Genomic DNA, 18,052 nt, shown 5'->3' with positions numbered 1-18,052 from the left:
GAAGGACTTTGAAGGAACTGTTTAGGAGAACTAGAGTAGAAGAAAAACTGTTTTTTTCAAGGGACAGAGACAGTATGAAATGAAAAGAAACTTATAGAGCTCTCAAGTTCTATTAGCAAGAAGCAGTGAAGAAATTATGCAACTGCAAGCACAGTTACATTCCATTTAAAAGCAAAAACAGTGAATCACCAATAGCACAAGACAGATCTCAGTGTAAAATCAAGAACCAGGAACTATTTATTCTCAGGAATAAATAAGATGGAGTTCTCATAAAGAAACCAACATTTGCCTGGTTGTGTTTGAACAATGCTACAGACCTGGGGCTCTTTTGTGCCTCTCACTTGCCCTCAAGTAGAATGTCCAGAATGATTTTTTATGACACCCATTATATATTGTGTACATCAGGGTGTGCATAGGGTGAACTTTCATGAACCATAGGTGAAGAGCTGAATTCACATCAATTCATTCAAGGAGCTGCATCTGTACCTGACCCTCATTCAGATAATGAGAGTCTGGGCTTTATACTGAATATATGATGGAATGAGATTCGGAGAAGCTTTTGGTAGAAGACAGCTTACTGCCCATGTGGAAGTAATATAAAACATTTGTGGTCAGAAGGATGACTATTATGGTTTTCAAAAACTGACCACAAATTTCTTGATACCCAATGGCAGGAGATAATTCCCCTCCTATGAATGAGGCTGGACTTACTAAACTCAACTTTAGTGGAAAGAATAAGCCAGAATTGACAGTATACAGCCACACAGAGAAAGAACTGGAGTTTCCTGCTTGCCCTGCTCACCTTAGATCAATCATTCTTGGGTAAGTACCTGCCCTCCTAGTAGCTTATCATCTCAGGAGATTCCTATATGGCCAGGAGGTATGAGCTGAGAAGGAGGTCCTTCCATGCCAATCAAACCTTCCAGTTCTGGCCAATTGCAATTTCCTGAGATACCAGAGGTAGACACACCCAGCTAAGCCAATTCTTGAACATTACTCTCATAAAAGCAGTGAGTTAGTAAATCCTTAAAAGTTTAAGTTGCTATATTTTGGAGTGATTTGTTACAAACCAAAATCTGTAACAAATGCACAGAAATAATGCATAATTCTTATTAGAAACAATGTAGTACAGAAAAATTGCGACGTCGTACCTCAATAACAGGAAAAGGCTGCTAAATAAGAGCTACCTATCCACAAATACTGTCATTCAAAGTAAAAATGACTTCTTAAATTATTTCAATTTTTCTAAAAATCCATTTTAATTATCAGCATTTTTGCTTTGCATTATAATCATACAAGTTTTACTTAGGATTACAGTGCTTATCTTAACATTTAAGTCTACTGGTTAATTATGTATTAATTCACATAAATATAGAAATCTTGCAACTCTTGAACTTCCCTCTGTACCCACATTTAATGTTATAGATTTATATTTAATATACTTAGGCAGGTTTCAATGTCCACAAAAAAATGCTATGATTTTAGTTTATTACAGTCATACATGTTTCTTAAGTAAGTGGAAAAGGGTAAAAAAATGAGATAGTCCTTTGCATTTAGCCAGATATATGCCACATCTACTGCTCTTTGCCTTTTCTGAATATTTGAGTTTGATTTGGCATAATTTGCCTTCAAATCAAAGAATTCATTTACAAATTTCATTTAGTAATTTAGTAACTGATTCTTTTACTTTTCTGTAATCTGAAAATCTGTTTATTTTCTATTCATTTTTTAAAAATTTTTTTAGTAATAGGTGGACACAATACCTTTATTTTATTTATTTATTATTATGTGATGTTGAGGATCTAATCCAGTGGCTCAACTGTGTGAGGCAAGTGCTCAGTCACAACACCAGCCCTCTATTCATTTTTGAAGGACATTTTTTATTGACATATGCTTAGGGATTGCTATGGTTTGGATGTGAGGTGTCCCCCAAAAGCTCATGTATGAGACAATACAAGAAGTTTTACAGGAGAAATGATTGGGTCATGAGAGCCTTAACCTAATCAGTGAATTAATCCCCTGATGGGATTAACTGAGTGGGGACTGAAGGCGGGTAGGATGTGGCTGGAGGAGGTGGGTCACTGGGGGCATGACTCTGGGATATATATTTGTATCTAGAGAGTAGAGTCTCCCTCTCTTCTTTCTGATCATCATGTGAGCTTCCCTCCACAGTACTCTTCTGCTCATCCAGAGCCCAGAGGAATGCAGCCAGTTGTCTATGGACTGAGACTTCTGAAACCATGAACCCTCAAATAAACTTTTTCTCCTCTAAAAGTGTTCTGGCTGAATCTTGTAGTCACAGCAGTGAAAATGCTGACTAAAGCAGGGATTGACCTTTTGTTTGCTGAGAGCCTTAAAAATTTTGTCCCATTTTCTGTTTGCTTTTCCCATTTTGCTTCTTCCAAAACTAGGCAAAGACATCACAAGAAAGAGTACAACAGCCAAAATGCATCATGAACCTAGATTCAAAAATCTACACAGGGCTGGGGATGTGGCTCAAGCGGTAGCGCGCTCGCCTGGCATGCATGCAGCCGGGGTTCGATCCTCAGCACCACATACAAACAAAGATGCTGTGTCCGCCAAAAACTGAAAAATAAATGTTAAAAAAAAAATCTACACAGAATGCCAGGAAATCACATGCAAAAACACAGAAAGCAATGTACATCTCTTCAGGCTGATTTTACTACATCATGTGAAATCAATGTTGGTCTAATCTTTGGAAAATTAATGAATGGAGATCAAAATGTTCATTACAAGGGATCCAGAAGAAGCATTCTTAACTTCATTCCATGATAAAATCTGTAGCATATTAGGAATTGAAAGGAACTTTCAACATGATTAAGGACCATGCCTTAATTAAAGGCCTACTGCAAGCATCTGCCCAAGAGATAAAATCCTCACCATTTTTTTCCTGGGATCAGCAACCAAGCAAGATACCTGCTCTCACCATTTTTATTTAACTTTATTCTGGATACCCTAGTCAATTCAAGAGTCAAATAAAATAAAATAAAATCTTACAAATTAAAAAGGAAAAAATAAAACTTTATCCTTATTTGCAGGAAGCATGAGAATTTATGTGGAAAATGCTAAGAAACTCCCTAATTAGTAGAATTAATAACTCCATTTAGCAAGGCCACAGTAAAAAGCTTACTTTGCCAAAACCGATTTTATTCCAGTATTCTAGTAATAAGCAATTAGAACATGATAATTTTTTTTTCTTTTCTTCTTATTTTTTTACTGGTTCTTTTTAGTTATACATGAATTATATTTTGACATAATTATAAATTCATGGAATATATCTTGTTCTAATTCTATCTCTAGTATCTCTCCCTCCTCATCCATCCCCCAACACCTGCTCCCTTCTCTCTACAAATCTTTCTGCCATTTACCCAGAGTTATTATTTTAAGTGAATTTCTAGTGTGTGTACATGATGGTGAGATTAACTGTGGTCTACTCATATATATTCATAGGAAAATTATGTCAGATTCATTCTACTGTCTTTCCTTTTCCCATCCTCCCTCCTTTCTCTTTATTTCCCTTTGTCTACTTCACTGAACATCTATTCTTGTATTTTCCTACCCCCACCTTTATTGTGGGTTAACTTCCAAATATCAGGTAAAACAGCTGATCTTGGTTTTGGGGGGATTGGCTTATTTCACTTAGCATGACTGTCTCCAGTTTCATCCATTTATCTGCAAGTTCCATAATTTCATTCTTCTTTATGGCCAAGTAATACTCCATAGTGTTTATATATACCATATTTTCTTTATCCATTCATCTTTAAAGGGCACCTAGTTTAACTCCATAGTTTAGCTATTATTGTCCAATATGCAGTCCCACTACCCATGTATGAGTGTACACTTTTCCCCACAATCTCACCAATGTTTATTGTTACTTGTATTCTTCATAGTTGTCAGTCTGAATGGAGTGAGATGAAATCTCAGGGTAGTTTTAATTTTCATTTCTCTAATTGCTAGAATTGTTGAACATTTTTTCATATATTTGTTGACTGATCTTATTTCTTCTTCTGTGAAGTGCCAGTTCAGTTCCTTTGACCATTTATTGATTGGGTTATTTGGTTTTTTGGTGTTAAGTATTTTGAGTCCTTTATATATCTTGGATATTAATACCTTATCTGAGGAGCATTTGGCAAAGATTTTCTCCCATTCTGTAGGGTCTCTCTTCATGCTCTTAGTTGTTTCCTTTGCTGTGAAAACCTTTTAAATTTGATGCCATCCTATTCATTGATTTTTATTTTACTTGTTGTTCTTTAGGAGTCTTGTTAAGGAATTCAATTCCTGGGCCAATATGTTGGGGTATTGGACCTACATTTCTTTTCTAGCAGGTGCAGGATTTCTGGTCTAATTCCTATGTCTTTGATTCAGTTGAGTTTTGTGCATGGTGAGAGATAGGGACTGAATTTTATTCTACTACTATGGATTTCCAGTTTTTCCAGCACCATTTGTTGAAAAGCATATCTTTTCTCCAATGCATGTTTATGGCATCTTTGACAAATATGAGATTATTGTACTTATGTGGGTTTATCTCTGTGTCTTCTATTTTGTCCTATCGGTCTTCATGTCTGTTTTGGCGCAAATACCATTCTATTTTTGTTACTATGGCCTGGTAGTGTAACTTAGGTCTGGTATTTTGATGCCTCCTGCTTTACTTTTCTTACTAAGGATACTTTGGATATTCTGGGCCTTTTATCTTTCCAAATGAATTTCATGAGAGCTTTATCTATTTCTATGAAGAAAGTCAATGGAACTTTGATGGGGATTGCAGAAAATCTGTAGATCACTTTTGGTAGTATGGCCATTTTTGGTAGTATAGGCCATATTCGTTCTGCCTATCCAAGAAATTGGAAGGTCTTTCCAACTCCTAGTGCCTTCTTCAATTTCTTTCTTCAGTTTTTTTTTTTTTTTTTTTTTTTTAATTTTCACTGTTCGTGTCTCTCACCTCCTTGTTTTGATATATTCTCAGGTTTTTGTTTTTTTCAGGCTATTATGAATGGAATTGTTTTCCTGATTTCTTTCTCCGCAGGATCATTACTAGTACTGATTTTTGTATGTTGATTTGTACCCTGCTACTTTGCTGAATTTATCAGCTCCAAAAGTGTGATTTTTTTTGTCAAGTTCCTCAGGACTAAAACACTCAGGATCACTCCAGGGGAACTGGGCTGCACAAAATAATCACACAGGAGACAGAGATACCTTTTTCTTTGGAGTCCTGTGACAGCTCCTCTGACCTTAAGGGTGGGGAGGGAGAGAGGGAGGGAGAGAGAGAAAGAGAGAGAGAGAGAGAGAGAGAGAGAGAGAGAGAGAGAGAGAATGTGCTGAACCCTTTTATTAAGGAGAAGCCATTCAAATGAGACAAGGGGTCAGGTTTCAAGAGGTTGAGTCTAGCTTAGCTTCCAGATGCTGCTGTCAACAGGTTGACTGACATCTAGGAAGGCCACACCCAAAGGCAGAGCAAGAGAAGGGGACACACAAAGTGTTTCCATGAAACATTCTATCCCAAACAGGGCAAAGGCATAATATCACAAAGCAACAGGTGAGCATAGCTCAATCCATGGGGTGACACACCTACATCTGAAGATATGCCCTCAAACTTCTTGGACTGGGGCAATGTCCAGTCACTACGAGACGTCAAAGCATCTCTGCTCCAGGATGGAAAGTGTGAATCATTCAGAGTGGCTCCCTACAGTTTTTTTCTTGGGGTCTTCTAAGTATAGAATCATGTCATCAGCAAATAGAGATAATGTGACTTTTGTTCTATTTATAGTTCTTTAATTTCCATCTCTTGCATAATTGCTCTGGCTAGATTTTCAACTACTATATTGAATAGGATTAGTGAGAGTGGGTATCCGTGTCTTATTCCAATTTTTAGTGAAAATACTTTCAGTTTTTCCCAATTTAGTATGATGTTGGCTTTGGATTGATACATAGAGCATTTGCAATGGCAGCACAAGCTCCTTTCATTGGTAGTTTTTTCAGTTTTTTTTTTACAAGAATGGACACTGAACATTGTTGAAGGGTTTTTCTGAATTCACTAAGATGGTCATGTGATGTTTGTCTTTAATTCTATTTATGTATATATTACATTTATTGATTTTCATATATTGAGCCAAACTTTCATTTCTGGGTGAAACACACTTGATCATAGTGTACAATTTTCTTAATATGTTTTTTTAAATTAATTTTATTTTTTTACACAAATGGAGCACAACTTTTCATTTCTCTGGTTGTACATACGTAGAGTCATACCATTCATGCAATCCATACCCATATATAGGAATAATAATGTCCATGTCATTATATCACCTTCCCCCACTTCTTAATGTGTTTTTGAATGTATATTGATAATATTTTATTAAGGATTTTTACATCTATGTTCATCAGGCATACTGATATATAGTTTTGTTTCCTTGATGTGTCTTCATTTGCTTTGGTATCAGGGTGATACTAGCTTCATAGAATAAGAACACATTTCATAGAAAGTATTCTTGTCATTAGGTGATATATGACTCTAATATATATTTGATGTAGAAAATTTATAAAATGTTGACAAGGATCAATCACAAGTTAAAAATAATCCATATGCCTAGACCAGAAAAATTCTGTTGCATTTCCTTCTATCCTGTTCTCCTCCTCCTCCTACAGCCTAAATGCTGCATATTTATCTTCCTTTCCCTCTCATTCCCTCAGATGATGAATACAGAGTTTAGTGGCCCCCAGTACTGCTCTCTGCAAATGCCATTTCCCAGGTCAGTTGGCTCTCTGGTTTCCTGAGTGGGCAATTTCTAACTTTCTCCTCCCTTCTTACACCCCAGTACTAACTCCCCACTCCTCACTCCTAGAAGACAAAATTCTTTCTCTTTTCACTTGGACAAAAAAATAGGACTCAGGTAAGAACTGCACCATAATCCCATCAGAGGCCCCACAGCCAAAACTGTCTCCCCCGTCTTCCCACCAGTGATGATGGATGATTTGTTGCTGTCTGAGGCCACCTCCACACCTGGGAATAATAAGACTGGCCCCTCCATCCCCTGTATCATCGCATTCTACTCTCTGTGGCTTGTTCATTTCTGCATTCAATCATACTGCAATATTTCCCTCTAAAACAACACAAGTTAACTCAGTAAATAAAACAAAATCCCTTCTTACAAATTCACCACCTGATCCTTTGTCTCCTTTCCATGACTGCCCCAAATCTCTGATATACCTTATAGAGTGATGTCTGAGTCCTTTTTCTCATGTTGTCTTTTTAAACATTGCATTTTATTTTTCGAGTGGAACCAGAGACAGCATTTGAAAGGACAAATGCTTCTACAAGACTCAGTAAAAAAGACAAATGGCCCCAATCTTCCATGCAGCCCCATTTCCTGATCCCTGCTTTACTTCTTTTGCCTGATACTTTTATTATTACCTCTGTGCCACTAAATAGAAGGCTGATAGGGCTCCTTCTTGGTTTTTCAGTTTCGTGTTGTACTTTTAGTTGAAAGCTTCCCTGCACATGCCCCTATTCTCTCAATAGCCAATTTATAATTTTGATTAGATCAATGTTGTTTACATTATACTGACTATGCAAATGTTATTCACAACTAGGCTTGTAACTTTCATCACTTTGTTTTCTTGAACTTATTTGTAACTTCCCTGGAATTAATAAAATTAGTCTTCCTTCTTTTGCTTAGTTTCTATTGTTCTGTTATTCTGGAACTTTCCCAAACTTTCTCCTAGGGTCTCTGCTGTGGTTTGAATGTGTGTCCCAAAGTTCACGTGTTACAAACTTGATCTTCAATGTGGTGGTGTGGGGAGATGGAATTAATGGGAGGTGGGTGAGTCATGAGGGTCCTGTTCTCATAAATAGATCAGTACTGTTATCTTGGGAGTGGGTTGCCCCCTCCTGCCCTTAACCTTCCACCACAAGAGGAAACAGCAGAAGGGTCCTAGACAGATGTCAGTGCCTTGACCCTGGACTTCCCAACCTTAATAATGGTGAAGAAATACATGCCTGATCTTCATAATTTACTCAATATGTGGTATTCCGTTAGAGCTGTAAAACAGACAAAGGCAGTCTCCTTGAGTATATTCAAGCATATCCAGAATTCCACCATCTTGGTCTTTGTGAAGACACCTGTCCCAGAACTCTCAGTCCTGCCAGACCTGGACTGGATGCCTTCACAACTGGAGTAAGGCTGACTCCCTGGATCTGCTTCACCTCATGGGGGAACACAGCCTCCCTGTCTTGTGCTGGCTCCTCTCTTAGGTACATCTCATGTGTCCCCTTTTCTTGGTTTTCTCCATCATTTTTGTTTCTCATATATTTAGCCATATCCTATGGGAACATGAACAGAAAATACTGAAGCCCTAAACATCTGAAATGTCTTTAGGATACTATAGCTCTTAGTCTAACTTTAACTTAGTACAGAATTCTGTGTTGAAAATATTTTTACTTGGAGTATGCATGATATTGTCTCAACATTATCTAGCTTCTAAAGTTGTATTTCCTGCATCTTGAAATGTTCAGAGTCTCTTTTTTTCTACCTACTTTCTGGATCTGTTTTCATTTGTTTGGGAGCAATTCACATGTAATTTTGGAGTGCTGAAAAGGCTGAGATTTTTCTTGAGATATTAAAATAAGTTCATATTCTCAATTATTTTTGGAATTCCTCTGATTCAATTGCTTGAAATCCTTTATTAATAACTTTGTGCTTTTAGAGTTCTTCTGTCTTGCTTACCATTACTTTTCCAGTGTTACTACTTCTTTTCTAGTGTTACTTTAATTGTCCAAATAATCTATAGAATTTTTCATTTATATGATCACTTTTAATATGTAAGAACTATTTTTTTCTTTCTGTATATAATTGTGCATAATTACTTGTTCACTAATACCCATTCTTTTTTACACGTTTTAGCAATTATTGAGAACAGTAGCAGAGGATCAAGCAAAGAAGTTGAGACCAGGGCTGGGGTTATGGCTCAGTAGTATAGCGCTTGCCTAGCATGTGTGAGGCACTGGGTTTGATTCTCAGCACCACATAAAAATAAATAAAATTAATTTTAAAAAAAAAAGAAGTTGAGACCAATTGGGAGCTCTCTACTGTTGTCTCAGAGCAGCAGTTCTCAAACTGTGATCTATGGAACCCTTGAAGGTGCTCAGAGTATTGCACAAGATCTCTATGATCAAAAAACATTTTTATTATCTCACTAAAATATTATTTATGGGCCTGGGTATACAGCTCAGTTGGCAGAGCGCTTGCCTGGCATGCACAAGGCCCTGGGTTGAATCCCCAGCACCACAAAAAAAAAAAAATTATTTACACTAAAGTAAACCTTGGCAAGAGTGAAGCTATGGTACCAAACTGCAAAACTATTTATTGTTTTCTTGAGCACCTTTTAACTACAGAAGAAAAAAGAATGCCAGTTCACTTAAACATGTCCTGGTTAAAGTATTAAAAATTATTTACTTTATTAAATCTCCATTCCAGAATCCACATTATAAAAACACCTAATTGATAAAATGGGAAGTACACATAAGATACTTCTGGTACATTTGAAAGTAGGGTGTTTGTATCAACCAAAGCCATTTGGTGAGTTGTACCAGCCCCATTATTTGGAATACGATTCCTCCTTAAAACAATGAATGACACAAAAACTATTCTTTAGACTTCAGTATTTGGCCGACATTCTAAAAAATGAACTGAGCCTGTCCCTTCCAGATAATCCACAGACAGCAATATTTTCAATGATAAAATATATGCTCTCAAGAGAAATTCAGAATCTGGGAGTACTTGAATTCACCACTATCAACTTGACAGACTCCCAAGTACCTACATCACTTTCTGGTGAAATCTGTGGGAATACCAACATATGACCTCTTGATTATTTGCACTTAAATATGTTAACACTAGAAGGTCTATACAACTTGACCCAACAATGCATGACTTTAAAAAACATCATGCATTAGTGCAAGATCCATTCAATGTGCAAGACTCACCCACAGACTTTAATACAAGAAAATATGAAATATTCAATGATAATGTTTCAGGGTCCAAATGGCAAAGAATCTTTAAGCTAACACTTGTGTCATTTTAGTGTAATATCAAAGATGAACAACCACGGTTATTGAAAACAGACAGCAATATTTTCAATAATAAAATATATGCTCTCAAGAGAAATTCAGAATCTGGGAGAACTTGAATCCACCACTATCAACTTCTGAATTTCCCTTGAGAGCATATATTTTATCATTGAAAATATTCCTCCTACATATTTGTATGAGGCTGCATTTTTTGTTTCAACAAAAATCACAGGTAAAATACAGAAGATACAAATATCTACCAGTTTTCTAATGACAAAAAAAAATAAATTTCAAAACTGTAAAAAGTAAAATGATCCAGTCTTCCTAGTAAATCTTTTTATTTTGGAAACTATTTTTTTCTGTTAATTTAAAATATCTTTAAATTGGAATTAATTTCTAAAACAGCAAATATTGGTAGACATAATCCACATAAACATGATTACCTCTGGAATGCACACGTCTTTCTAAGAGCCTATGAAGACCTTGGAACCAAACATTTGAGAACTGTGTATTTACGCCCTGAGGCAATAATCAAAGGGACACTGTGACAAAGAACAATTGGTACAGAAGTGCGTTCAGGGCAAAGTCCAGGTGGGTGTGGCTCTCAGGATCTAGAGCGGTGTCTGGGGTGTGGACGCAGACCAAAGATTGATTCCCCGTCTCCTTGGAGTTTGACTTCTTGCTCTCCCAACTTGAGTCAGGTTATTCTGCCTGGACACCGTTCTCACCCCCTTTGCGTGTCTTGCTCCTGGAGAAGGCAACCTGCATAGCCGCGATTCGGTTTTAAAGTCCCCCATCCAGCAGCCGGGAGGCAGAGTTTCCAAACTGCAGGATGGGGGAGGTAGTGCTCCTAAAGCTGCTTCTTCTGCTCTCGGGGGCCTTGGTAGGGACCGAGACCTGGGCGAGTGAGTGCGGGGGTGGGGGAGGGAGATGGGTGCGGGGCAAAGGGGGAAGGAAATGGCCTCTGCGCGGGAGCAGCCTGAGGACCCTTCAGAGAGCGAGCAGGAGCTGGGGAAACTGCGTCCCCACTGCTCCCAGCCCAGACCTTCCCCGCCGTAGTGAGGCACGTCCTGACCCTCCACTCCCGCCCCTAAGTCCTGCCCTGCCGCATCACACCACCCCCTTTGCGTCTTTCGAGCTCGCTCCTCTCCTCCAGGTGTTGTCAACCTGGGACCTGGGTCGGGCGCCTGGAGGAAGGTGGACCGGGTCTCAGCCGCTCTCGCCTCCAGGCTCCCACTCCTTGAGGTATACGGAAACCCTCGAGTCCCGGCCCGGCCTCCGGGAGTCCCGCTTCATCTCCGTGGGCTACGTGGACGACACCCAGTTCATGCGCTTCGACAGCGACGCGAAGAATCCCAGACAGGAGCCGCGGGCGCCGTGGATGGGGCTGGAGGGTCCGGAGTATTGGGAGCAAAACACACGGATTTCCGAGAACTCTGCACAGAATCACCGAATGTGCTTGAACACCCTGCGCGGCTACTACAACCAGAGCGACAGCGGTGAGTGACCCGGGGCCCTTAACGGATATCACACCCCTCCTGTCCCTCGAGGCTGGTTCCGAGTCGTCAATGATTCCGTCGTCCGAGGTTACCCCCAAGTCTGAGGGACCGGAAGACCATCAACCGAGAAAGCTCCCGGGGACTGTGACTTGATTTCGTTTTCAGTTTAGGGGGAAAATCCCACGGGGTGGGCGGGGCGGGGACGCGGCTGACGGCGGGGCGGGGACGGGTTCTCACACACTCCAGAGGATATATGGCTGCGAGGTGGGGACAGAGGGGCGCCTCCTCCGAGGGTTCCTTCAGTACGCCTACGACGGCGCGGATTACATCACCCTGAATGACGACCTGCGCTCCTGGACCGCTGCAGATGCTGCGGCTCAGATCACCCAGCAAAAGTGGGAGGCCACAGGTGCTGCAGAGCGCCGCAGGGCCTACCTGGAGGGCACCTGTGTGGAGTGGCTCCTCAGATATCTGGAGAACGGGAAGGACAGTCTGCAGCGCTTAGGTATGAGGGGCAGTGGGTTACCTGCGTGAGCTCCTGCAGATCTGTTGGCCCACTTCCCACAAGGTGGGGAAAATGGCACCCATGCTAGAACACTTCCCAGCTCCTCCTCCAGAGGGAGGTGAGTGGGCTTGGATTCCCAGGTGCTGCACTACAGAGGAACTGAAGGTGGCTTTCTCTGAGGACAAATAAGGAATCCAGTCTCTCTCTCCCTGGCTGGTGAGAAAGACAGCAAATAACTGACCACAGTTCTCTGGTAGCAGTCTTGCCACCAAGGACAGACTGTCAGGTCCACTCCAGCCTAGTGTCCTTGAAGGTCTGACTCCAACTTTTCCACATCTCTGAGCAACATCCAGATCAGAATACGAATTGTTTCTCAGGGACCTGTAGCCTCTACAGGGACCTGTTTCAACCTGATTCTAGAACTTTCTAGAACTAGTTGCAAGGAATAGGCGATTATGCCAGAAGCCTGAATCCAGACTTGTGTATAGGTTTTGTGCTCCCTCCCCCACCCAATTGTGTCCTCCATTCTCTGGCTGATGGCCCAGGAGAGATAATGCAAAAATGTCTGAATTTCCCTATTCTTCTCAGACCCCCCCAAAGACACATGTGACTCACCACACAGCTCTGAAGGAGACATCACTCCCAGGTGCTGGGCGATGGGCTTCTACCCTAAGGAGATCACCCTGACTTGGCAGCGGGAGGGAGAGGACCAGACCCAGGACATGGAACTGGTGGAGACCAGACCTGCAGGGGATGGAAACTTCCAGAAATGGGCAGCTGTGGTGGTGCCTGCTGGAGAGGAGCAGAGATACACCTGCCATGTGCACCACGAGGGGCTGCCTGAGCCCCTCACCCTGAGATGGGGTAAGGAGGGGATGAGGGCCCAGAGCCTGTTGTCAGGAAAGCAAGAGGCTTTCTGGAGACCCTCAGCAGGGTCAGGGCTGAGAGCTGGGGATCAGGGCTCCTCAACTGACTTCCCTTCCTCTCCCAGAGCCATCCCCTCAGGCCACCATCCCCATCATGGGAATTGTTGCTGTTGTAATTGTCCTTGTTGTCACTGGAGCTGTGGTCGCTTTTGTCATGTGGAAGAAGAAAAACACAGGTAGGGAAAGTGCAGGGTCTGAATTTTTGTCCCACTGGTGGTTTCAAGTACCTAGTATAAGTGTGTCCTGCCTTGTTCATGGGAAGTAATATCTACCTGTGTCATTTCCCAAATTGGACCCTGTTTACTTTTTGTAAAGCATATAGAAACTGAAGGATAAATATATCCTCTTGATGTTTGTGGTGACGGGGACCTGATATCCAGCATTTAGAGGACAGAGAGGAATTTCTTTGCTGAGGACAGAACTCAGAAGAGTAATTAGCTCCATCCCTACCCATATATTTTCTTCTTGTCTCCTGATCCTTTCCTACATTTGCAATCACAGTTCTGGAGACTTCCCCAGTGTCCAGGACGAGGGGGTACCTCTAAAACCTGTTTCCAACCTGCTCTCTCACAGTATGTTTTCTTCCCACAGGAGTTAAAAAAGGGCCCTATGCTCCAGCTGCCTGTAAGTATGAAGAACAGTGATCCCTGAGGCTCATGGGTTAGTGTAGTGGGAAGCGATGCGGAGCTGATTCATCCAATAATTCCTCCATTTGCCACATCTCCTGTGGGGTCTGACCAGGTTCTGTTTTTGTTCTGCTCAGGTAATGACAGTGTCCAGGGCTCTGATGTGTCTCTTTCTGCTTAAAAAGGTGAAGCCCTGGAGGGCCAGAAGATGGAGAGGGGTTGAGGAAGGAGGAGACTTTTGAGTTACAGGGATTTGTGACATTTTGGGTCTTTAATGGGTTGTTCAGAGTGTCTCCATTACAATGAGTGATCTGAATCTGTTCATGATACTTTTTTTTCACAGTTTGAGACAGCTGCCTTCTGTGGGGCTGAGCAGTACAGGATTTCTTCAGTTCTCTTCCTGCTCCCTTCTGAAATCTTAAGAAGTCCCAACTACTCTTTGTGCAGCTGGCATCTAATTGTGTCTTTGTGTCTGTGTTCCTATAATCATAATGTGAGGAAATGGAGAGAGGAGCACATCCCTGGTAACCAGGACACCTCCCCACACTGTCATGTTCTCTTCCTCAATCAACTTTCCTCTGTAGCTGATGTGGGGCTGAGATGTCTTCATTCCTGATTTAGCTTTATGTTGCTCTGAACTGTAGCGTCTTTCTTCCCTTTTGGAAAATCGAATGTGGATATTGATTATATTTCAAATTTGTGCCACAAAATATGTTGATGGGTTAATTAAATGAGAAGAGGATTCCTAAAATTTCTGAGAGAAAATAAAACCTGAAACCTTCCAGAATACACGTGTTTGCTGTGCTGAGTCTGCTGCAGGTGGGGACAGGAGAAGGATGAAAGGAGCTCCAGCAGGTGGACAAGCTGGCACCTAGTCTGTGCTCAGTCCATCCTGGGCCTTTGTGGTCACTCTCAGCTGGATCAGTTTTACTGCTCCTTAGTCCTTGTCCATTCAGTTGAACCTCATCCCAACAGGACTTCTGATAACAGGTAGCATCAACCAGGGCTGGTCCTATCTCCAGTACCATGGGTAAGAGGGCATCAGGCCACTGGGTTAACATAGGATGAGACCTGAGTCTGACCTTCTGATGTCACTCTGAGATGCTGGGCCCTGGACTTCTACCCTAAGGAGATCAACTTGGCAGCGAGATGGAGAGGACCAGACCCAGGACATGGAACTTGTGGAGACCAGGCCTGCAGGGGATGGAAACTTTACCCTCTTGGTTTTTTCTGATGATTGGGACCTGATTCCTAGCATTTAAAGGCAAGAGAGGAATTTCCTTGCCAAGGACAGATCTGCAGGAGAGCAATTGGTTCAATCCCTACACATCTCCTTTCCTGATCCTTCCCTACATCTGCAGTCACAGTTATGGACACTTCTCTGGAGTCTAGGACTAGGGGATTCCTCTAAGATGAGTCTTCAGCCTGTTCCTTCACAGTACGTTTTCTTCCCACAGGAGATATAAAAAGAATAAATAAAAATAATCTATGTTCCAGCTGCCTGTAAGTATGAAGAACAGTGATCCCTGAGACCTTGGGGTAGTGTAGAGGTAAATGAGGGGGGAGCTGATCCATCCCATAATTCCTCCATTAGCCCATGTCCTATGGGCTCTGACCGGGTTCTATTTTTGTTCTGCTCAGGTAGTGACAGTGCCCAGATCTCTGAAATGCCTCTTACTGCTCAAAAAGGTGAGACCCTGGAGAGCCTGAAGAGACAGAGGTTGGGGAATTGGGAGATTCCTGGGTTACAGGGACTCTCTGGGGAATTTTTGACATTTTGAGTGTTTAGTGGGTTGTTCAGAGGGTCTCCATTACAATGAGTGATCTGAATCCGTTCATGATACCTTCTTTTACAGTGTGAGCTGCCTTCTGTGGGACTGATTTCTTCAGTTTATTCCTGGCCCCTACTGCTCAAGAGGTCCCCACTTCTCTTTGTGTAGCTGGCATCTAATTGTGTCTATGTGTCTGTGTTTCTATCATCATAATGTGAGGAAATGGAAAGAAGAACCCATCCCTAAGCACCAAGACCCCTCCCCACACAATGGGGCTGGGACATCTCCATTCCTTTTTTTTTTTGGAGGGCAAGGTTCTAAATTGAACTCAGGGGCACTTGACCACTGAGCCACATCCACAGGCCCTAATTCTATTTAGAGACAGGCTCTCACTGAGTTACTTAGCATGTTGCTTTTGCTGAGGCTGGCTTTGAACAGGTGATCCTCCTGCCTCAGCATCCCAAGCCACTGGGATTACAGGTATACACCATCAGACCCGGCAAGTCTCCATTCTTGATTTAGCTTTATGTTGCCCTGGGCTGTAGCTTCTTCCTTCCCTGCTGAAAAACAGAATCTGGATATTGATTTGTATTGGAAATTTGTGATGAGATGTTAATTAAATGATGGTGAAGGCGATCCCCCACTCACTGTCTTGACAGGGTCACAGTGAGAAAAAGTGCTGGCAAAGCCACTCTCCCACTGTCTTGACAGGGTCACAGTGAGGATGAATGCTGGCAAAGCCATGCTGGTTGGTGGGAAACTGAAACCATGAGACCCTTTTTTATGTAATTGGGACTTTGCATTTTCATGCTTATGTTTCTGATAGGAGGCATGAGTATGTTAAATGCCAAACAAATTAAATTTCAGATGGCTAGAACATAACAGGTAGTTCATGCCTTGGAGGCTGTTCTACTACCCCTCAGCATATCAAGGACAAAGTATAAGGCTGTTCTTCTATCTCAGTACATTGTGGACAAACCTGATAATGGACAACAATCATCCTTTGAAAGGTCATGAGAATTTTAGGCACCACATTGATTATATCAACTAGAACCCAAGCCCATATTTCCAGCCTCTTAGAAAATCTAATCAGTATGCTTATTTTACAAAGTTCACCACATGCAGTCTCATTTTTGATTAAGGAAAGTTATATTATACACTTAGGAAAGTTAAAACAAATAAAGATATATTCTTCTCTTTTTATAAACCCTTTCTTACTTTACATAGGGATATATGATGAGCATAGTTAATATTGGTGGAAAGTGGATTGATGTTTAGAACTTACTTTCTATTGAGAAAGATTATAAAGATATGAGAACTAGTGCACCTTGACTGAGAAACAAAGAAACTCTTTGAGAAAGCAGCTCAACCAGTTTTATGAGAATAAATTTAGGAATTAATTAAAATAGCTTTATAAGACACAGTTTTAGAATAATGTTAGAAATATTATTTTATTTAGATTCTTAAGTTTAGAAATTCTTAAGTTTTTAGTTGATAGGTTTCTGATATGTTTTAAGAATGATTTATAAACTTTAGGATGTTTTAAATATAAGATTTAAGGGGACTTTTTTAGATGGGAATTTTAGATTAGAAATAAAGTACAAGTGTACTTTAGGTTAATGATTGGTTAGGAGACTTAGAGTCTGGTTACGTAGTTTGGCATTAGTTAATAAGAAAATAGCATATATTGGGGAAAATAGTAAATCTTGGGAAAATCTGAAAAATGTAAATTAGTGACGTATTTTATTAATGATCCTGTACTTTTAATAATTACATAACTGAAGGTTATATCCTGGAAAACTGTAAATTAATGTTACATTTTTGTACCCCCAATCATGGTTAAGGAAATGTCATGTCTTGGCAAAGTTTTAAATTATATAATCAATGACGTATTCTGAATCTATAAGGATGAGAAAAATTGTAATAAAAGATGACCCAGAGAAAGCTGCATTAGCTCTCTCTCTGGAGATTGCTCCAACAGAACGACTCCTGTCTCATCTTTTCACCGACGCCACTCATCCTTCAGGACTCCCTGGACCCCGCTAGGGCAGGACCCCGGCAAAATGAAAGGAAGATTCCTAAACTTTCTCAAAGAAAATAAAATCTGAAACTTTCCAGAAAGCACATGTTTGCTATGCTGAGTCTGCTGCAGGTGGGGATAGGAGAAGAATAAAAGGAGCTGAGGATAGACAAGGTGTCACTCTGTCTGTGCTCAGTCCATCCTGGTCTCTGGTGTGGTCCCTCGTCAGCTGGATCATCTTCCCTGATCCTTAGTCCTGTCCTTCAGTTGAACCTCATCCCACCAGGACCTGCGATGATAGGGATTCAAGCATCACCAGGGCTGGTCGTGTCTCCAGGACCATGGGCATCACGTGACCAGGTTAACATAGGTTGAGAACTGAGTCTGACCTTCTGCTCCCACCTTTTTTTTTGTTTCTTGGTTTCTACAGAGAATTAGCCCTGTTCTTGTTATTAAGTATTATTTCTGGTCTCGTTCTCCTCTGGGTGTATCATCTTTGACAGCAGCAGGAGTCCTCTTTCCTGTCATTGTCCCACAAAACCAAGGGCAGTTTCCTGGAATATATTTTCCATCATTTCTCCAGTATTTTTAAAGGAACCAGATTGTGGAATAGCAGAGAG

At 41.1% G+C, this 18,052-nt stretch overlaps 1 protein-coding gene and 1 long non-coding RNA gene across 2 annotated transcripts; both read left to right on the top strand.

The window, feature by feature from the left end:
• The first annotated feature begins 10,916 nt into the window (after nucleotides 1-10,916).
• On the top strand, nucleotides 10,917-14,427 carry LOC114081584 (class I histocompatibility antigen, Gogo-OKO alpha chain-like). Its single transcript, XM_071613837.1, has 7 exons — nucleotides 10,917-11,583; nucleotides 11,635-11,681; nucleotides 11,749-12,088; nucleotides 12,677-12,952; nucleotides 13,080-13,190; nucleotides 13,606-13,638; nucleotides 13,778-14,427. Exons 1-7 carry the CDS (start codon nucleotides 10,917-10,919, stop codon nucleotides 13,819-13,821), a joined length of 1,518 nt encoding a protein of 505 aa, XP_071469938.1. The 3' UTR covers nucleotides 13,822-14,427.
• A 670-nt stretch (nucleotides 14,428-15,097) lies between these two features.
• On the top strand, nucleotides 15,098-15,717 carry LOC139706054 (uncharacterized). Its single transcript, XR_011707774.1, has 3 exons — nucleotides 15,098-15,143; nucleotides 15,282-15,329; nucleotides 15,497-15,717. It is a non-coding gene; the product is annotated as an uncharacterized lncRNA (long non-coding RNA).
• Nucleotides 15,718-18,052: the final 2,335 nt, after the last annotated feature.

Source organism: Marmota flaviventris, chromosome 6 (assembly GCF_047511675.1).
Source record: "Marmota flaviventris isolate mMarFla1 chromosome 6, mMarFla1.hap1, whole genome shotgun sequence".
In the NCBI taxonomy this organism is placed as follows: domain Eukaryota; kingdom Metazoa; phylum Chordata; class Mammalia; order Rodentia; family Sciuridae; genus Marmota; species Marmota flaviventris.
This window is presented reverse-complemented; position numbering and strand designations above follow the sequence as displayed.